An 18393-nucleotide genomic window follows, 5' to 3' on the forward strand; every position below is an offset into this window, starting at 1 on the left:
TATGGAAACCAAAGGAGTTCTGGATCCATGTCTAGAAATCGAAACCCTTGTCGAAGCCTGCCCGGTCAACGCCAGCAAACCAACATAACCTGCAGATGAATCTATGGATAGCGCGCTCGCCGTGGAGTCAGCTTGGAGAAACGCGGTGACGGTGCGACACCAGATAAGACAGGGTATCCATTCGTTCTATGACATGGGTGAATCGAATTAGTCTGTAATTAATCGCTTATCAGAAATAGATATCACGTCACTGTCCAGGCCCTATCGACATTCCTATTCCTGACGCCATTCTGCACGCCACAGCTGGCATAGCAAAATCCTTTCGTGATGCATGTCTCTGATTACAGAACAGATCATGGTTCGAACTATACGATATATTACGGGATATGAAAAACATAAATGTGCATTCCCATAACAGGCTTTGTTTTTTAAGAGAGAGTTAGAAAATTTGTGGCTTTCACGGATGACCGGCGCCTAGTGTAGATCTTGGTAGCTACTAGTAGTAACTTACTACGTAGCAGCAAATACTCAAATTGAACTTTGAGGACTAAAGTGGAGAATATTGGATATCAACCAGATTTGGACATCAAGTGAGTCAAGGCTAAGACATAGGCTAGCTTCCTCTAAAAGTATACCATCTGCTAGACATGAAACTAGTCAAGCCTATCACCTTCAATCAGTTTATCCAGAGCTAGGATCCCGCCACTAGCAGTAGCGGAACCACATCACTCAATCTAGATTCTAATCTACCGCGGGATTAGCGCTTGGAATCGAAGATAGCTGCATGTCAATGGATGGGCTGGTATCTTTCAGGAATCCGGCTAGGCAAACTCCAATTTCAGGCACACTAGCACCAGTCGCGCTCCTCTTAATAGCATTGAGCTTCTAGAATCTAGACCTGCATGAAGTTATTTTACAAGGCAATAACAAGTCACTTTCGAAATTTTCGCGTACCAAGACACAGAGACTGCCGGGATCCAGGTGGCAAGGTTCGTATTCGCCTTGTCAAGCCTAAACCTGATACACGAATACGATTACGAAGACAAAACGAAAGAGAATAAATGAAACTTGGATGAAAGAACAGATCCTTGTTATTTTTCCTTGTTTTTAATACCATAATCTCTTTGCCCTTTTTTTTGGTGTCTTTGCATGTCAACCGACATAGGTAATGCACGACTCGGAACTTGTTGGTTACTCAATGAGCTTAACTGGGCATGTTTCTGGCACTCATGCACCTCGAAGATAAGAAACGCTGTTGGCTTCCTGTATTCACTATGGACCTGAGTATACATAAGCGATAGGTGCAGAGCTTCTACTAGGATACATATCCTATCTGGTGGCTAATGCAGAGACGGCATTAGGTGCAGTTAGCTACTTACTGCGCCTTAGACAAATACAAAACTCTCCGGTGAGTAAATAATGATACAGCTACTATGCAGTCCCCTTGAGCTTCTTGATATGTAGTAGAAAATTCCGGGTAGTGACATGCGTTTGGGTACTGTAACTAGGAGCGTAACCTAGCAGAGAAATGTGATATATTATGTATCTATGCATACTATAATTCAGGTCGATCCATCTCAATTGACACATGTTTTTGAACGTTTCCCACATAATAGCGTATGTGTCACATTTGAAATTCGCGCAGGGCACATCGGGAATAATCTGGACATGCACACATGGCTATGCCTAGTTATAGTAATTGTTTCAAGGTTTCCAAGATTACATCTATGGTATTATATGCAATGCACATACAGTCTCTCCAACGACGTGCTAAACTCAGCAAGCATACCCTAGTCATGAGAAAAATTATCCTAGGCCAATCGATAGCCTCGTGGTCAAACCCGATCGGCCACGGATGACTAGTCCTCTAGGGACAGGGATAGGGACGCTCTAGATTACTTGGATGTCCTCGGACGCTGTGATATCCGATATGAATTGATGAACGACAGGTCAATCCCAGGCCACGGAGCAAGGATCATGCCCGCTTGTGCACAATTTATACAGGACGGAGTCTTGTAAGCTGTGTCATCTACGTCTACGCAACAGCGCTAGTGAAACAGCAGAACCAGCCGAACAACTTTACAGCTAAAGTGCTAAAACAACCATCTCCAGGAGAAGCCAAGGAGTATTCGTTGTCAAGTTATATGATTCGGGTTAAATCGAAAGGCTCATAAATTGACTTTTGAAGGGACAACATAAAGCAGTCATATATCCGGAGCATGGCTATCTAACCTTCTTCCTTTACGTAGCACAATCTAACCTAGCAAAAAGGTGTTCTAATGGAAATCCGTGACCCATTCTCAGACAGCGCGGCACCCAGTGTTGTGGCTAGTGTTGGGTCAAGTGCTGCCCATGCTGCTCAAGGTAGTATTGACGGGTTACCTATTCGGGATTCAACCTACACTCGTGCTCCAGTAAAGCGGAGGTTTAAGAGCTATCTCTTAACTGGCGAGTATGAACGACCTTGGGTGAACGACAAGCGATTGAAGAGGATTCGCGTGAATAATTATATCATCTGGGGGTTTATTGTCGCAGGATTGGCCGTGAGTGGTTATATCAATTACAACGCCACGACTCAAGTACACAAGCATAGCGTGAGTTGATTGTTATTCGCCCTCAGCTTCGTAGCTAACAAGAATCAGTACTGTCTTATTTTAGACGATGACTTTTCAACCTTGAATACAAACGTGTGGACTCGTGAAGTTCAGGTATATAGCACGTTCCCTGGGTACTCCATAATCATAGCTAACTGTTGTAGGTCGGTGGCTTCGGTACTGGTGAGTTTGAGTGGACCACAACGGACGACCGTAATGTCTTTATAGACCAGGAAGGTCTTCACATCGTCCCGACCCTCACCACAGATACAACAGCCATCACCGCAGCCGAGATTACCAATGGCTACACACTAAACCTAACGCAAGCTAGCGGTGATGGCACTTGCACAGGAACAACCAATGAAGCATGTTCGGTGCGTTCGAACAGCACGTTGGGAACTGTAATCAACTCAGTCCGCTCGGCGCGCTTGAACACGAATGGTAGCAAACATATCACGTACGGCCGAGTTGAAGTCGTTGCCAGGCTCCCAGCTGGGGATTGGCTATGGCCAGCAATTTGTGAGGATTTAATCTTATTCTATGCTGTGATCAGAATAGAGACAGCTAACACCGTTTTCGATAGGGATGATGCCTACCAATAATGTTTACGGATCATGGCCCGCCAGTGGAGAAATTGATATTTCGGAAAGCCGAGGAAACGATATTTCCTATGCTAACGGCGGTCGAGATGTCATGTCGAGTGCCATTCACTGGGGTTAGTCTTTGTTTCCACATAGGCTTATTCAGATGCTAAATATTTACCCTTTTCAGGCCCGAGCTCAGGATTAGATGCATTCTGGCTCTCAACGCGCGGCAAGGCTCTGCGCAGAACAGATTTTAGCAAGGGGTTTCATACTTTTGGCCTTGAATGGTCAGAGGATTACATCTTTACTTGGGTGGACAACCCACTACAGCAAGTCATGTATTGGGCCTTCCCCAAGAATACAAACATGTTCCAACGCGGCCAGTTCACCGGGCGGACAGCAAATAATTCGCTAGTGACTGACCCATGGTCGCATACTGGACGGCCTAACTCGCCTTTTGACCAATCTTTCTACTTAATCCTGAATGTTGCGGTTGGAGGGACGAACGGGTGGTTTGCGGACGGCATTGGAAATAAACCTTGGACAGATGCTGGTCATGGTGCCTCGGATTTCTATGCTGGTGAGTCTACTCTCTTCAAGCCCCCATCTTTCATTTATCTGGATATTTTCTGACAGTATACTTTTCTCACATATAGGTATGGCTCAGTGGTATCCCACCTGGGCCAACGGGTCTTCTCGCGGGATGACCGTGAAGTCAGTTAAGATGTGGCAGCAAGGAGCTTGTTCTTGAGCCCCGGCCATTGGGTAAAGCTTCGAAAATTTCTCAATATTCGTTTTATGTTATAGTAACTCTATGAATTAGATATCCCCTATTCTCTTGATAACTTTTAGCAACTCGCAAGTGTGTTTTATATTTGAAGATCGATGATGCCCAATCCGTAAGGAAAGTCGCAGCCTAGGATGAAATAGATACCTTACTGTAAACGAAAGAGTTTTGAATTGTCAACTAGTATTGTATACGTACCACTGGCATAATTAGGGCTATTTCGTACGTTGCTGCTTACAAAGGTACCACGGTCTATGAGTGTCTGATATATATCAAGCCACTCAACCATATCTATCTAGGTACCTTCGAAGTGTATGTACATCCTAGTGAGTTGATCAGATGAATACCCAGCCTCCCATTAGACACATCATGAGGTGTTGTTCGTTTCGTATTCACAAAAGACGTTCCGTTTTTATGTTATATATATTCTTCTGCTCAGAAAGCCCTAACTCGAACGATTCTTCCACCAAGCAAAATTTGGTGGTGCCACTGGACGGGAGGAACGTCTCGTGGACTTGGAGACAGTTGCTCAGACCGTGATTGGTTCGTAGTGATTGTCAAAACAATCGTATCATAAAGCTTTAATTATAACATAAAATTCTTTCGAGTACTATACATTGCATATATTGTAGATACACGCTATTTCATGTGCAGCGCACTGTGTAACAGTTGTTATCACCCCTACCGGATGTCTAATACGCCGTAGTACTTCGGTCGGCGACCTTTTGCTAGTCACCCTTCTAATCACTAACCAGGAAATCTTTACCACATCAAGCCCCTCTTCTGTGAGAGAACCAGATTATTTTGGTAATATATTATATGCATTCTCCTCTGACTATCCTGAGACTTTGCAATGGAGAATTATTATCATCTACGAACAATTGCGGCGGACATCAATTTCAAAGATTTCATTATAGAGTGATCGGCTTTGACGCCGTGTTCTATGGAACATCCATGTCAGTACGTTTCGAGATATGCCTCTCTACAAATTCACAGCGATCAAACGGGAGGTCGCTGGAACAGCCCTGATCTCAAAGGAATTTCTTCCAGATAGCGGAACAGGGCACCGGCTCTAATGGAGCTCGAATGAAGAAGGTTCTTGTTTGACCCCATTCAGTACTTCATTTATATTCTCAAGCCATTGCATACTACAGTATATGGAGAACCCTCACAAGGTGAAAGTTGTGCTTCATCGGGCCTCGCCGGGCTCCGTCGACCGTACCATAAACACGATAAGCTATGGAGTACCGACCGATGTTTTGGTTCATTGTTTTTTTTTTCTAATTTGTGAGTCTATCACACTGAGGAGTTATATAAAGCCTGCTGAGTAACCACGGCTCGCAATCCGCCAAACATAAAGAAATTTTTTTTTTGGGAAATGACCGATGCGCTGAGCCTCCACCCAGCTACAAGGCTGCTAGACGCTTTGTGTTCCTGCATCGAACAGGACATTCATCCACTCTCTGCCGCAGCTGTTGCCGCCGGTTCCAAACTCTTTGGCGCTGCAATCCTACGCAAATCAGACTTGAGCGTTGTCTACGCGGATACGAATCAGGAACGTGGGTCACCATTGTGGCATGGAGAAACCTGGACGTTGAAACAATTCTTCGAGATACCGGCGGATCAACGACCTGACGTGGCGGAATGCTTGTTCCTTACGACCCACGAACCATGTTCACTTTGTCTGTCGGCAATTGTGTGGAGTGGATTCGACAACTTCATATACATGTACACATATGAGGAGACACATAACATCTTTGAGTGTCATGGTGATCTGGATATTTTCAACAATGTTTTCAACGTGCGTGAAGACGAGGTTGCGAGACAGGCCAGTGCAGATGGGAGATTGAGCCAGGTACGACCACAATACAAGTTGCAAAGTAGCATGTTAGTGGCACGCAGTTTCGCGGAATTGATCGCAGCGGTTCCAGGTCAAGAGGAAAGGGATAAGTATGTGGCGAAGGTGGACGCGGTTAAGAAGAGATATGGCCGGCTTTCAGAGGCTTATCGAAGGAACATGAATGTGGAATAATACCTACAAGCTTCAACTCGACAGCTCTGCGGGTGCTTGGCATACTGGGTTTCGCCCGCCCGCCTGCAAGACTATCCGGAAAAGCGCTCCTCCGATGATCGAAAATAACGAGCGGAGATTGCATTCTATTCGCTCCCCGCTCCAACCTGGAATGTCTGCTCATGGAGGCATCCCTTTCACTACATCACAATGAAGGTGAGAGTTAGCTATCTTGTATAGTAACTGCGGCGGCTATGTGTATGATAAAAGTCCACTTCACAACGTCTTATTTACAATAACCCTGACTCCTTGCGATCCAGGCTCAGGGACGCCTACAAAGTAGTCCCTGGCGACACGGATATCGTCGATGGTGGTTTCGTAGATCTTCATATCGAAGCGAGATAACACAGTAGCAAGAGTTAAGAACAATTCTGCATATGCAAGGCTGTTGAGATGTCGAGTATGGTTAGCACGCCATGTCAAAGTTGCTGTTCTGTAAGTGGAGGATATACGTACTTAATACCTACACATTGGCGACTGCCTCTACCGAAGGAGACCATGTATCGGTCTAAGCGCGTATTGTGTTGCTTGGCTTCAATCCAGCGCTCTGGTCTGAACTCAGTGGGTTCGGGGAAAATAGTCGGATCCATGTGGACGAATAAATTACATTGACTGACGGGCGTCTGAATTCGGGACAGCCCAGTTAGCACGGAAATAAGTCACAATAATTAGTGTCTCAGAATAATAGGCACGTACCTCTGGAGGAATAGTCCATTCTTTGTATTGTATGACTTCATGGGAAACTCGAGGCAATCGAGTAGTAACTCCATGCATAAGGCGGAGCGCTTCACTGATGATGGCATTCTACATAGAGCGATATTAGATCCATTTGCCTGCGATTTTCGATGTCAAATTTCTAGAAGTCCGCTTACCATATAAGGGAGACGTTCGACTTCAGACAAAACGTTCTGTGCCGAATCAGGTGACTTCAGGTTAATCCTTGACAATTCCTCGTGCAGCTTTTCTAGCATAGATTTATTCTGTAGCAGGTAGAAGGTGGCGATTGTCAATGTCTTTGCAGTAGTTTCGCTTCCAGCGCCGACCAAAGTCTGTGCCTCATCTTGAAGACGATCTGCACTTTTCTCCTCTGGAGGCAAGTCACTGTCCAATAGAGCCTGGAAAATTGTACCAGGTGCCTTGGAGCCCAAGTGATTGTTGCCAATGATGGTGTCGACTTGTCGGCGTACCATCTTTTGCCATCGCATGAGTAATGAAGCCTCTGGAGCGAGCTTGCTCATGATCTCTAAAGGCACAGACTTCATAACTGTCAAAGCCCAAGGAAACTGTCGGATTAATGCGCCGCTAGCAGAGCCACCAATGACCGTATCTTTCCATTCAAGTTTGAAGTCCGGCTCCGCAAGGTAGTTGTAGCTCTCTCCAAAGCCATAATGTGTAATGATGTCCATCGTGAGCGCCATATAAGCTGCGTCTAGCCTCACCACTTCTCCAGACTTACACGCCTCGGAAAACCTTTGACATAGCCTCTCAATCTTGTCACTAATCAGCGCTGAAGCATTGTTGGAAATAACGTTTTTTGAAAAGAAAGGATTCAAGCCCGATCTTCTGAGACGATGGTGATCATGTGAAACGGTCGCGAACGTCGATGCTGGTGCGCCAGCACCGATAGTCCAATTGGCATACTTGTCTCGCTTCTTCGAAGCAGGTGCATATATCACTTCGTAGAAGTCTGGGTCCTTGATGTGTAGTTCATCTGGTGTTATTCGTACGATTGGTCCTGTGATTAAACATTTTAGCCCTTTGCCCCGATTGCTTGGCTAGTTTCCTTCACAAAGAGGATCGTATACGAGAAATATAATGACAAGTTTATTCAAGGGTGGATATGCCCGATATGTTTGCTTCTTCTTCTTCTTCTCCTCCTTCCTTCAACGTACCATATTCTTGGTGCAAGCCCTCAATTTTCCATATGAACTGTCCAGGCTGGATCACATCGTAATAGAACTCATACCATCGAGTTAAAGCCGCCACCCTCGGTCCAGGAAACCGAGATAAGGGGTGAAAAAACAGTCGATATATTGCGCCGAATACCACATATGCCAGCCAGACGGCCGCAAACCAAAGAATCACCAGCATAGTCATTGAGTATTTACCAATATCCAGCATCTTCTGCGTTTCCTTCGCGGCAGAGATGGACACGACATGATTGAGAAGGCAGGAACCAAAAGTTGGGAGGGGAAATCCACCTGGCACTCCTGATGATCCATCCGAGGCTCCGGCCTCTGTTGGCTTCTTGACTTTTGTCAACCATGACCAATACCTGGTCAGATACAAAACAAGCCGAACTAAAAAAATGTGGAAACGTTCCCATCCCGACTATCCACCAGTGACAGGAGTATCTACACGGGATGGCCTTAGGGTTAAGTCGCTCAGGTGGAGATGAAAAGGAAGCATATCCTCCACCTCGGCCCGTGTCCGTCCAAGCGAGCCAATAATTATCGGTAAATCATCCTTATCCATCACAAGCGAGCCAATGATTGCAATAAAAACTGCCGGCATTTGCGTTCCTCCTCCCCGCGCCGACGCTATTGGATCTTGTGTGAGCTGAAGAACTCAGGTGTCCACACTCCTACAAATTGGATCCAGTCCCCGGGTGATTCCTGGTTACAACATACACTCTGTACTGACACGAAGCCAAGCTTCGCAAAAGAAGTCTTTTTGTTGGAGTTCGGCAAGCAGCTTATAGTACGAATCTTGCACACGAAAATCATGGACGACACTGAAAGTCGAGCCAGGATGGCTCTGGAAATTGATGTAAGGTGTTATGGCAACAGCACGAAGAGCTAAACTGACACCATCGGTAGTCCGAGAGCGACGACCTCGAAAGCCTTGAAAGTGATTTGACGTCGTTGTCATCATCTGTCTTTAATTATGTTTATGAAAACGGTCGGACTTATCACGCATATAAATCTGGCGCTTATGTGAGTAAGGACTGTTGGGACTTATTGTGACAACGAGAATTTGCCTCGATTCACAGCCAAACGCGCACTGCTTTCTAACAAATCGTCTTTCAGATACTGCCCAACGATGAAAAAGAACAAGACAGACTGGACCTCCTTAACCATGTTTTCCGGCTATGTCTCAATGGCGATCTGTGTTTTTCTCAGGGAGATCTTATCAATCCTCAAAAAGTCCTCGATGTTGGCACGGGCACTGGTATCTGGGCAATTGAGAGTAAGAACCGGTCTGCTTTAAGTCTATAAAAGTAGCCATAGTGCTGAAGAGATTTTCCCTCTTTAGTGGCCGATGCCTATCCATCCGCAGAAGTAACGGGTGTTGATCTGTCTCCGATTCAACCTAGGTGGTCAGTATCGTCTTTTCAAACGGTGGCCCAGCGTCTGATTAGCATCTAGGGTGCCTCCTAATGTGAGGTTTATCATCGACGATATCACCCAGCCGTGGGACTTTCGGACCAATTCATTCGATTTCATACACGTGCGCTGCCTGGCCGGTAGTATAACGGATTGGCCTGGGTTTCTGGCTCAAGCTTATAGGTATGTGAACGACACATCAAATATCTAAGTCGTCATTGAATAACCCTAGAAAATGCGTTGCTTGTAGGCATCTGAAGCCAGGTGGAAAGATTGAGCTTTCTGAAGGCCGTACTCACATGGTCTGCGATGATGGGACTTATCCCGAAACATCCTATACGTATAAGTGGATTGTGAGATACTTGACTTACCTGAAAACCTATACCAACAATGGCATTCTAACTCAATGTCTAGGCCGAATTTAATCGAATATCAAACTCACTAGGCAGGGTCTTTGATAAATTTCCAGAGTTCCACGGGCTGTTAGAGAATGCTGGTTTTACTTCTGTGCGAACACACGAGGAACCGTGCCCTATTGGGACATGGCCAAAAAATCCAAGATTGAAAGAGATTGGTCGGTACTTCCGTGTCCAATTCCTCGAGGGAGCGGTCGACAGCTATTCTCTAGCTCTCTTCACACGATATGGAGGTTGGTCGACAGTAGAGACGGAGGTTTTGTTGGCGCACGTTCGGGATGAGATCAAGTCCAATAAGATGCATGTCTACACTCATTGGTAAGTAGCTCTAATTCTCTGGATGATACAATCGGGTTTTATTAACATTGGATCAAGCTCTTTCGCTACAGCGACGAAGCCACTTGAATAAAGATCAATTTTGTAACTGTGCACATTGGAATTAATTCGTTGTGGAGATGGAACTTTAAGGGCTAATCCTGTGTTAATCCTGTGTATCTAACTAACTCTAAACCGCAACTACCTTCTTGCTTTGATATCCCGATTTTTTGTCTTGGAAAGTTTCCATGCACCTCGAGTAACTTCTTATTACAAGAGCGGTTGTGTGGTCGGTCTGTGTTCGGAGTGTATAAACTAGTGGGTATGTGGGTGTCAGATTTGGCGTGTTGGATACCTTTCTACATAGTAGGACCGTCAAGTCTTAAGTGCTATATTGAACACTCTGGACCTTTCGCAAATCAGTTTAAACATGGACGCTTAATAATTATTACTTCGGCCGGTTTGATTTCTCATCCACAGTTGTCTTATGAAATAAAAAGCTATCCAATCCAATGTTTTATCTGAACCCGCCTTCACATGGAAATCCTGTCCTTGTGTCTGTTTCAAATCGGTGCCTAGGCATCATTTACCTGTTTCCATGAAGCCTGTTATCCCGGTTACTATTAGCATAAGCAGTTGGACCTTGGATTTGAATACTGGGTTATTGGACTTGTAACTTATGAAATCTGGGCAGATTTTCCTCTGTTACTTTTTGATCGTACGGGCGAAGCGGACTGCTCTGTACTAATAGATAGGGATGGGTGTACCGGTATTCCTGCGCGAACCTGGCATCGTCCCGCAATGGCCACAGTTACTAGAATCTAGAATTACAGCATGCTAACTTATTGAGCGGCTATAGTTGGGCCATTGAGTACACTGTCTCTGGAGATGAGGCATTCTCAGTCGGAACTGTGGATGCAGATCTCATAACGATTGGTGGGGTCTCACGATTCCCTGGCGGTCGAAGTGGTGACGTAGTTGAGTACTGCTGCACATACGGTACATGTAATTATGTCCCTATTATTGGCCCTTTGAGCTTCGAAGATATTAGAAAACCCACAAGTACCGGAGTAATCTGAAGAATAGAGAATACAATAACGAAATTGGCTAGAATAACTGGGCATTTAAGCCTGCGCCAACAAATAAAATTGCGTTAAAAGTAAAGAATCGTTGGGAAGGAAGCCTTTACCTAGCTAGCTACTTTAGTTGCCTGGTTATTTCACTATAGTGCAGCGTTTAACTACCGGTATAGCACTACATATAAACTAGTTATTAAATTACCTAGTGGATAGTTATCTGCTTTACTCGATACTACTTGTTAGATGATGAAACGGATATTGAAGCAAATACTATCCCTTAATTAATTAATACTCTGGTTATCTATAGGGTCTCCTGTAGCAAACTTGCGAATCATTGAACTCTAACCCATAGGGACCGAGGTCATGTCCTCAGGATAAGTTGTATTATTACTCACTATGAATCACTTATTCGTAGAATAACGAGCATCGTATTGGTCTGGGGAACAAATTCAAGTGATAATGGAAGTACATCAACTGTCCCATAGACCACTGGTCAATTGTTCATTATGAATCATACCGCATCGGCGCATCTCATTGGTCTTCTCTGTTCAAGTTTGAGTGGCGATGGAGAGCGGCAGAGGAATTGTCCAATGATCAACGGATTTGAGTGATGGGTATAAAATCAGACCAACTGACTGACTGTTATTAAAGTGATGGAAATACCATCAATTCTATCCAAGCGTACGAATCAAGGTTGATTAAGCATACCGACTTTGAGGACAATCAAATCGCCTACACGTCCAATGCATACTTAGGCCACTCACGACAGCGACTCAGCCACAACAACGTGTAGTATATCATTAAGTCCGACGATAATCTCAGCATCCGCATCGTTCAACAAGTTCATGGACTCTCCCGTCAGATCCATGCTGCCTTTCACCCCTGGGAAATGCTTGTTCTGTCCAAATATCTCACCAACCTTCACAGACAGCGTGACGCATATGCAAAACTCACATGGCTTGTTTGTTCCTGACCGGCAACATCTGGCGGTCGACCTCAAGACCCTCTTTGAATACCTGTATCTCGTCATATTTGGTTATCGAGAATGTATACAATGTGGGACGAGTAAAGCCAGCGTACAAGCTGTACAACAGCATATGACAAGCAAGGGTCACTGCAAATTCGATATATCAGAACAAGATTCGGAATTTGCCGAGTTTTACGACTTCTCCGAGCTGGATGATAACACGAAGAGTGGAATTGAGAGCGATGACAATGAAAGGAATGAGGAGGATATGTGGACAAGCCCAAGCCGAAAGCCGCTGATGGTGAATCAAGATTCAATCGAGTTACCTTCTGGCAGGATAATATTCAAAAAGTTATCGACACAAGCGGAAAGATCATTATTGTCACGATTGAAACGCCGAAATCGAACCATGGCTTCACGAATAGAATATTATACACCCGAAGCAGATGACAAAGACGGGTCCAATAAAGAGGAACACTCAGATATAGATGATACAACAATATTATCGAAGAGACAGAAACAAGAAAAAGCGAAGACGAAATTTCAACTGACATATATGAGCGCAAACGACCAACGCAGCATGATGCACTTACCTGCGCCTCAGCAGCTCTCAATACTGGCAATGCAACATAGACAAGTGAAAAGGGCGCAGAAAGAGGACCGAAGAAGGCAGAGTCATATTGACCGAAAGGGGAATAAGAATTTGTATGCATATTGGGACACTGAAACGCCCGTCTACCTGTGTGGTTAGATATACCAATACTTGTTCTTGATTCATTCGATTTTGTTTATAATCACATCATGTGTAACTGCTAGGATAAGTACCAGAATACATGGCATCTGGCAGATGACTATCGCTCTATCAAATGCACCAAAACTGTCATTCCAATCAATTACTCTATCATGGCCGTTGGTCAATCCTCGAGATACCGTTCCTCAGTCTCTCCTTCGATAGTGGTCCTAGTTGAAGCGCAGCGACATTAGACCGCGCCCTTTCACTAGCTCAGTTTTCCCATCTGATCGTGAAGCTTAGTATCTAATTGTTAATTTACTGTGCAAGATGTTTTGTGTATAGAGGGTACCGAGTTGAACGATCACATCTCTATCATACATATGTGTGTTTGCCTTATATTCCATGGTGTGGCCAGTTAGGTGAACTCTTCTTCCGAACAGAGATACTCACTCTAACGAAAGTGGGTAAATCTAAACCTACATAAGTCCACACTTGAGAGAAGACCAGGTTCAAACTTGATTCTCAAAATCTGGCACCGCTCGTGATGTACCAGTCACTCCTTTGCCCTGGACTTCCGGTTCTTTCGACAGGTTCGGAACTAGATCCTCAGAATCTGCCTCAGAAGAATTCCCCTTAAGATTCAACGATATCTTTCTCGAGTCAAGCCAGAGAAGAAATTGAATAATAGCGGTCACAGAAACTGTCAAAAAAGTCAGTTTCGGAGATCCTTCTTCACTTCCAAGACTTGCCCCTATACTGGAAACTCACTCAGTAAAATTTGAAGGATAATTGACCAAAGGTATCCCTTTTTTGCAGCAGGAAAATCTGTAGTCTTCCAAACAAAATTGGGAGCCTAGCATGTATTAGCTAAAGTGCTCCAATCAAGACAATTATAAGACTAGACTTACAATAGCCTGTACGACATAGGCCATATCATTAGCCAGTGCCACAGTGAATGCTCTTTTTTCTGTGTCGGCAGTGCAAATCTCATTTATCCAGGTAAGGATTAGTGGACCTGCTCCACCCTTCAATGTAGTAAGCAATTAATGATCCAAGTCCTGAAATGTGAAGACTTACTCCGATATTGCTAAGCCAAAACACGACCATACGACTATGCACGTTTTCATACAGTGGCATTTGGCGTAGGAGGATGGAGAATAACAACTGTTCCAGGCAAATAAGTCGGTTTCCATTGGATACAAAACTGTTTTATGGATAATAACTTACAGTTATAACCGCGCCAATATAGATAAATGGCCATCGAGCACCACGACACACTCCGTCAGAAAGCCAACCCCAGATCAAGGCCATCACAATGAAGATACCGAGTGTTATATTGGGTACTTTGAAGTATTAGCATTCAAACTAGTCATTTCTTTGAGATCACTTGGCTCACAATTGTTGATCTCTGGTATAGAGAAATGAGTTCCTGGCACTGGTGGTGGATTTGCATTGAAGCTCTTCAGCCAATAACCCATAGCCTGCTGGGGCACGCCATTGTTCCATACAACGTATAATAGAGCTGACCTTGGTCAGAATATGGGAGAGTATTGACGTTGAAATAGGGTTTCTTACGTAAAATGTATGTATGCCAGCTTGTCAGTAGTGATTTTACCTTAGCTGCGGTCCAAGGCGCCTTGCCTGCTCGTCCAATGGACTTCATCCTCTGGATTGAGATTTCCTGTTCTTCTTCGGTGATATACCATGTCTTTATTCCGCTGTGTGGAAGGTTTGGAAAGAAAAGGTATCCAGCCACTGCTAGTGGAAACGTGATAATGCCATCGATGATAAAAAGCCATCTCCAACCTGCGCGTCCGTATACTCCATCAAGATTCGTATAAGCGGCTGACTGTAAAAACCCACTAAACAATTGACCGATCGATCCAGCTATCCAAAAGATCATTGCCCGCTTGCCAATCTCCGAAGGTTTGTACCAGGATCCCAGCATGTAGTGTATACCAGGGTAGAAGCCAGATCTAAGAAACCATTAGTTGTCCTATTGATCAAAACTAGTTGGACAAAAGCAAAACATACTCGAATATACCCACTAAAAAGCGCAGAGCATATAGAGCCTGGTATGATTTTACACTGGACATGCAAATGACTGCCATTCCCCAACCCACCTCGAGCTATGGCATACAGCAAGGTTAGCATTGGCAACCTCATGAATGGCCAGAGCGACATTCAATAGACTTACAGAAGGAATGACCCAGCGGGGTGAAACTCGGGTCAACAGCAGGTTGAATGGGACTTGACCGATCACGTAGCCAACAGTGAATACCGTGGTACTGGTGACTAGCTGGTTTCCATACATTTTTAGATCCTCCTCCATACCACTGAGATACGCGTTTGTAACATTGTTCAAGTCGAGATACTTGAGAAAGTAGCCAATCTAATTTGGTCAACTGTTGTTCGTCTGCATGCTTGTTATACTGGCGGCTTACTGATGAAAATGTAAGCACACACGCATCGAGCTTGAACAGGAGCCAACGTTCCTCTTTTGGAAGATCAAATGTATCCCAAAGGTAGCTTTTCCATGAAGACTTCGGTTTGACCGCGATATCATCATCGGCGGGATAGTTAGTGATTACAGTCTGAGCCGCCATGGTTCTTGCATGCTTAGAATCGGTTTCTCTTTGCAGAGGCAGAAGTGCAATTTTTATACAATATCCGGGAACGATGGCGTCGTTGCTTGCTTGAAATCACGTAATTTCCTCGATAGACACACAAGCTGTCCTAATCACTCACGGCTTGACTCAGCCCGCCTTGTATAACTGGCATACGTCGTTCAAGGTGGGGAAACCGTGCTCTTTCCTATAAAAAATAAGCTAATGTTGGTGTTTAGAGCAATTGTACAACTTTCGTGATCGCAGTTAGAGTATCGCGCAATATTCGAGCGATAGTCACCATAACATGCCGGATAAACACCACGTATAAGAAACTTGGATATTACGGCTAGCTCCATACAAATGTAAGTGTCCCTGTATTTCCCATCGCCTTTCTCGGCTCGTTTATTAAATAATTTGCTTTCGTTCTCTGCTAGTCACGAAGCAGGAAACGAAATATGATGTCTGGTTTTCCATCGACCCGGTCCTTCCCATTGCCACCTACGAGGTCACTACTCTGTAGTTTAGCGGCCCCATGAATATAAGAATCTCCTATTCCATGTTTTATTAATCTTTGCTATGAGATTTCAATATTGCACTTGATAGTCCTGAGGTTTTGGTTACTCTTGCAGTGCCATACATTTCTCAATTCATGTCTCTGTGCTACCAACTTTAAGGGTTGTATATTCGTTGCACGTTCAAATTTGGTTATTATAGAACGTGTAGTACAAGGGTTACTTCTTCATTACTTCTTCGTAGTGCTAAATTCAGGGTAACAACACCGTAAACACTTTGATCACACCGCAACACCTTCCTCAAAATATCTCACACCTCAACTTCGAAGTTTTGCATTCTGTACCTTTCAAAAAAATCTTCTCGTCATTCCAGCAGCGGTTGTTGCAATCATTACAATGATTTCCACCACTTAGATTGCGGAGCGTACCAACCAGCGTTTACTGGCTGTTACTGCAGCCGGCTTATGGTATCCAGTCTTGGTGATTTCGTTGGAGGCCCTTCCTGAGAGGAGCATGCCTTGGGCACGCTAGGCCATACTGACTGTCCTTATAGGAGGACCCGGTATTCACTCCGTGCTGGCAGCTCTAACTTCACACAATTCGGAGTCTGTACGGACTCGTACTATTGCTTCTGCCTTGTATATCATGTCATTGGCCTCATTGAAGGTGACCGTGGAGCTCCAGACAAGGAACAATAGACGTTCGGGAGATAAGAAGTATACTTTTGTGTATGGTTTGTAAGCAAAGCTAATTAGTTGAGAGGGTTTGGAAGAAATAAATATTATACTACCTTGTATTCTCTTCCTGTGTTGACTGACTATAGTCCGGTTCCAACTCAGACAAAAACTTGAATGGTCAACTCAGATGGCTTTCTTTTGCCGAAGCAAGGCTAGGCCTCAAATGGCCTATCTTCAAAGATATAATATTTGTTTAATATACATATAACAGCAGAAGTATCGCGTGCCATGGTTCGTAAAGTCATCTCGAGACCCGGTAGGGTAGGCACCAGAGTATGCCCTGCAAAGGTTTTCCAAGTGGACTTATCCCATTTCGGTTCGGTGGCAGCGGGCGATATGGGTAATGAATGCAATTGAGATATAATCGTAGTGGTTGAAAATCTGTAGCCAAATTCCGCAATACTAGCTACAAAGATTTGGTAAAATGAAGTTGGGGAACACCACCTAAGGTTGCCGAGCATGGTGACCGTGGCGGGAGCAACGAACGTAATGGCGCCAGCATCACGCATCCTCCTGGCGCGTTAGGGGCTTTGTTTGCTAGTCGAGGGCTCACCTTAACATACAATATCAAGTTGGTGTGGCGGTGGTGTGTGCACTCCTTTCATTGGTCCATCTATTATCTTGTTCAAGTCTTTTGTTTTACGACTCAAATCTTCGGCGAGTTTGTTTGTTTACCTTTTTGTGAAAGCCTGAGATCACATCATAGTTATCACATGAACAATCTGTATATATATATTTGTATACCACAACTGCCATACTAAAAAGACCGACAATTTCAAAATATAAAACCTTAGGCTATACTTTCGACAACAGCCAGTGCCCCCAAAATAGCCGCAAAAGAACATCGCAAGTCTATCGCCTCCATTGACAAGAAAGCGTCTACGTTGGCCAGATAAATCGCGAAAGGCAGCCACTTTGTTGTTTTCACAGGCGCTGGAATCTCAACATCCGCAGGCATGCTGTCAACAATCCTCCTTCTTGGGAGTGAGTGCTAGCTAAAGAATTCTATGTACAGGAATTCCTGGCTTTCATTGTCTGGATGGTAGTTGGACGCTTAGAGCTCGGGGTAGAACGCGCACCAAGGAGGTAAACACATTACAGGCGGGTCCAACACTTTCACACATGGCTCTTGTATGGCTGCAAAATAGAGGAATCTCGAAATATATTGTCAGCAAGAATTGCGATGTACACGTCACTTTATTCTTTGACGAACAATAAACCAACATTCATCTTAAGGACCAAATATCCGAGCTCCATGGAAACAGCAATAGAGAGTGGTGCATTAAATGTGGTAGGGAATATATGCGAAGCATGAGGATCTGACATATCGCGGTGTTATTTTCATGGGCACCACCTCTAAAAGTTATTGTGACCACATATAGATTTCCGAACGATGTCAAAATACGAAAACAGCATTCACGACCATCGAACGGGTCGAAAATGTATGTGCGGAGGACAATTACACAACACCATTATTAACTTTAGAGAAAGCCTTCCAGTAGAAGTTCAGAAACTTGCGATTGAACACGCTCAACACGCAGATTTATGTCTTGTACTAGGCTCATCACTAATAATGACACCAGCTAATGAGATTCCTGAAATTGTTGGACAGCGGAAAAAAGTGGGTGCTAAGTTTGCGATATGCAATCGTCAGGATACCCCC

The 18393-nt window shown here is 44.4% G+C and overlaps 6 protein-coding genes across 6 annotated transcripts; 4 read left to right on the plus strand and 2 right to left on the minus strand.

Moving 5' to 3' along the window:
- Positions 1-2279: 2279 nt before the first annotated feature.
- EYB26_006353 (uncharacterized protein) lies at positions 2280-3929 on the plus strand (the record flags this gene model as incomplete). The annotated part of the gene is made up of 6 exons (XM_054265629.1): positions 2280-2594; positions 2643-2708; positions 2759-3113; positions 3178-3309; positions 3366-3758; positions 3835-3929. The coding sequence occupies 6 exons, from the start codon at positions 2280-2282 to the stop codon at positions 3927-3929; spliced, it is 1356 nt and encodes a 451-aa protein (XP_054121604.1).
- A 1414-nt stretch (positions 3930-5343) lies between these two features.
- On the plus strand, positions 5344-5997 carry EYB26_006354 (uncharacterized protein; the record flags this gene model as incomplete). Its single annotated transcript, XM_054265630.1, has 1 exon — positions 5344-5997. The coding sequence occupies one exon, from the start codon at positions 5344-5346 to the stop codon at positions 5995-5997; it is 654 nt and encodes a 217-aa protein (XP_054121605.1).
- Positions 5998-6252: 255 nt separating this feature from the next.
- Positions 6253-8157, minus strand: EYB26_006355 (uncharacterized protein; the record flags this gene model as incomplete). Its single annotated transcript, XM_054265631.1, has 5 exons — positions 6253-6421; positions 6493-6659; positions 6733-6840; positions 6909-7771; positions 7929-8157. The coding sequence occupies 5 exons, from the start codon at positions 8155-8157 to the stop codon at positions 6253-6255; spliced, it is 1536 nt and encodes a 511-aa protein (XP_054121606.1).
- A 603-nt stretch (positions 8158-8760) lies between these two features.
- On the plus strand, positions 8761-10187 carry EYB26_006356 (uncharacterized protein; the record flags this gene model as incomplete). The annotated part of the gene is made up of 8 exons (XM_054265632.1): positions 8761-8805; positions 8856-8972; positions 9066-9225; positions 9292-9355; positions 9405-9545; positions 9613-9715; positions 9777-10096; positions 10154-10187. 8 exons carry the CDS (start codon positions 8761-8763, stop codon positions 10185-10187), a joined length of 984 nt encoding a protein of 327 aa, XP_054121607.1.
- Positions 10188-12038: 1851 nt separating this feature from the next.
- EYB26_006357 (uncharacterized protein) lies at positions 12039-12890 on the plus strand (the record flags this gene model as incomplete). The annotated part of the gene is made up of 1 exon (XM_054265633.1): positions 12039-12890. One exon carries the CDS (start codon positions 12039-12041, stop codon positions 12888-12890), a length of 852 nt encoding a protein of 283 aa, XP_054121608.1.
- A 491-nt stretch (positions 12891-13381) lies between these two features.
- Positions 13382-15478, minus strand: EYB26_006358 (uncharacterized protein; the record flags this gene model as incomplete). The annotated part of the gene is made up of 10 exons (XM_054265634.1): positions 13382-13572; positions 13641-13725; positions 13781-13897; positions 13950-14036; positions 14100-14215; positions 14269-14394; positions 14448-14848; positions 14907-15001; positions 15070-15264; positions 15317-15478. The coding sequence occupies 10 exons, from the start codon at positions 15476-15478 to the stop codon at positions 13382-13384; spliced, it is 1575 nt and encodes a 524-aa protein (XP_054121609.1).
- Positions 15479-18393: the final 2915 nt, after the last annotated feature.

This window comes from Talaromyces marneffei, chromosome 5, assembly GCF_009556855.1.
Source record: "Talaromyces marneffei chromosome 5, complete sequence".
In the NCBI taxonomy this organism is placed as follows: domain Eukaryota; kingdom Fungi; phylum Ascomycota; class Eurotiomycetes; order Eurotiales; family Trichocomaceae; genus Talaromyces; species Talaromyces marneffei.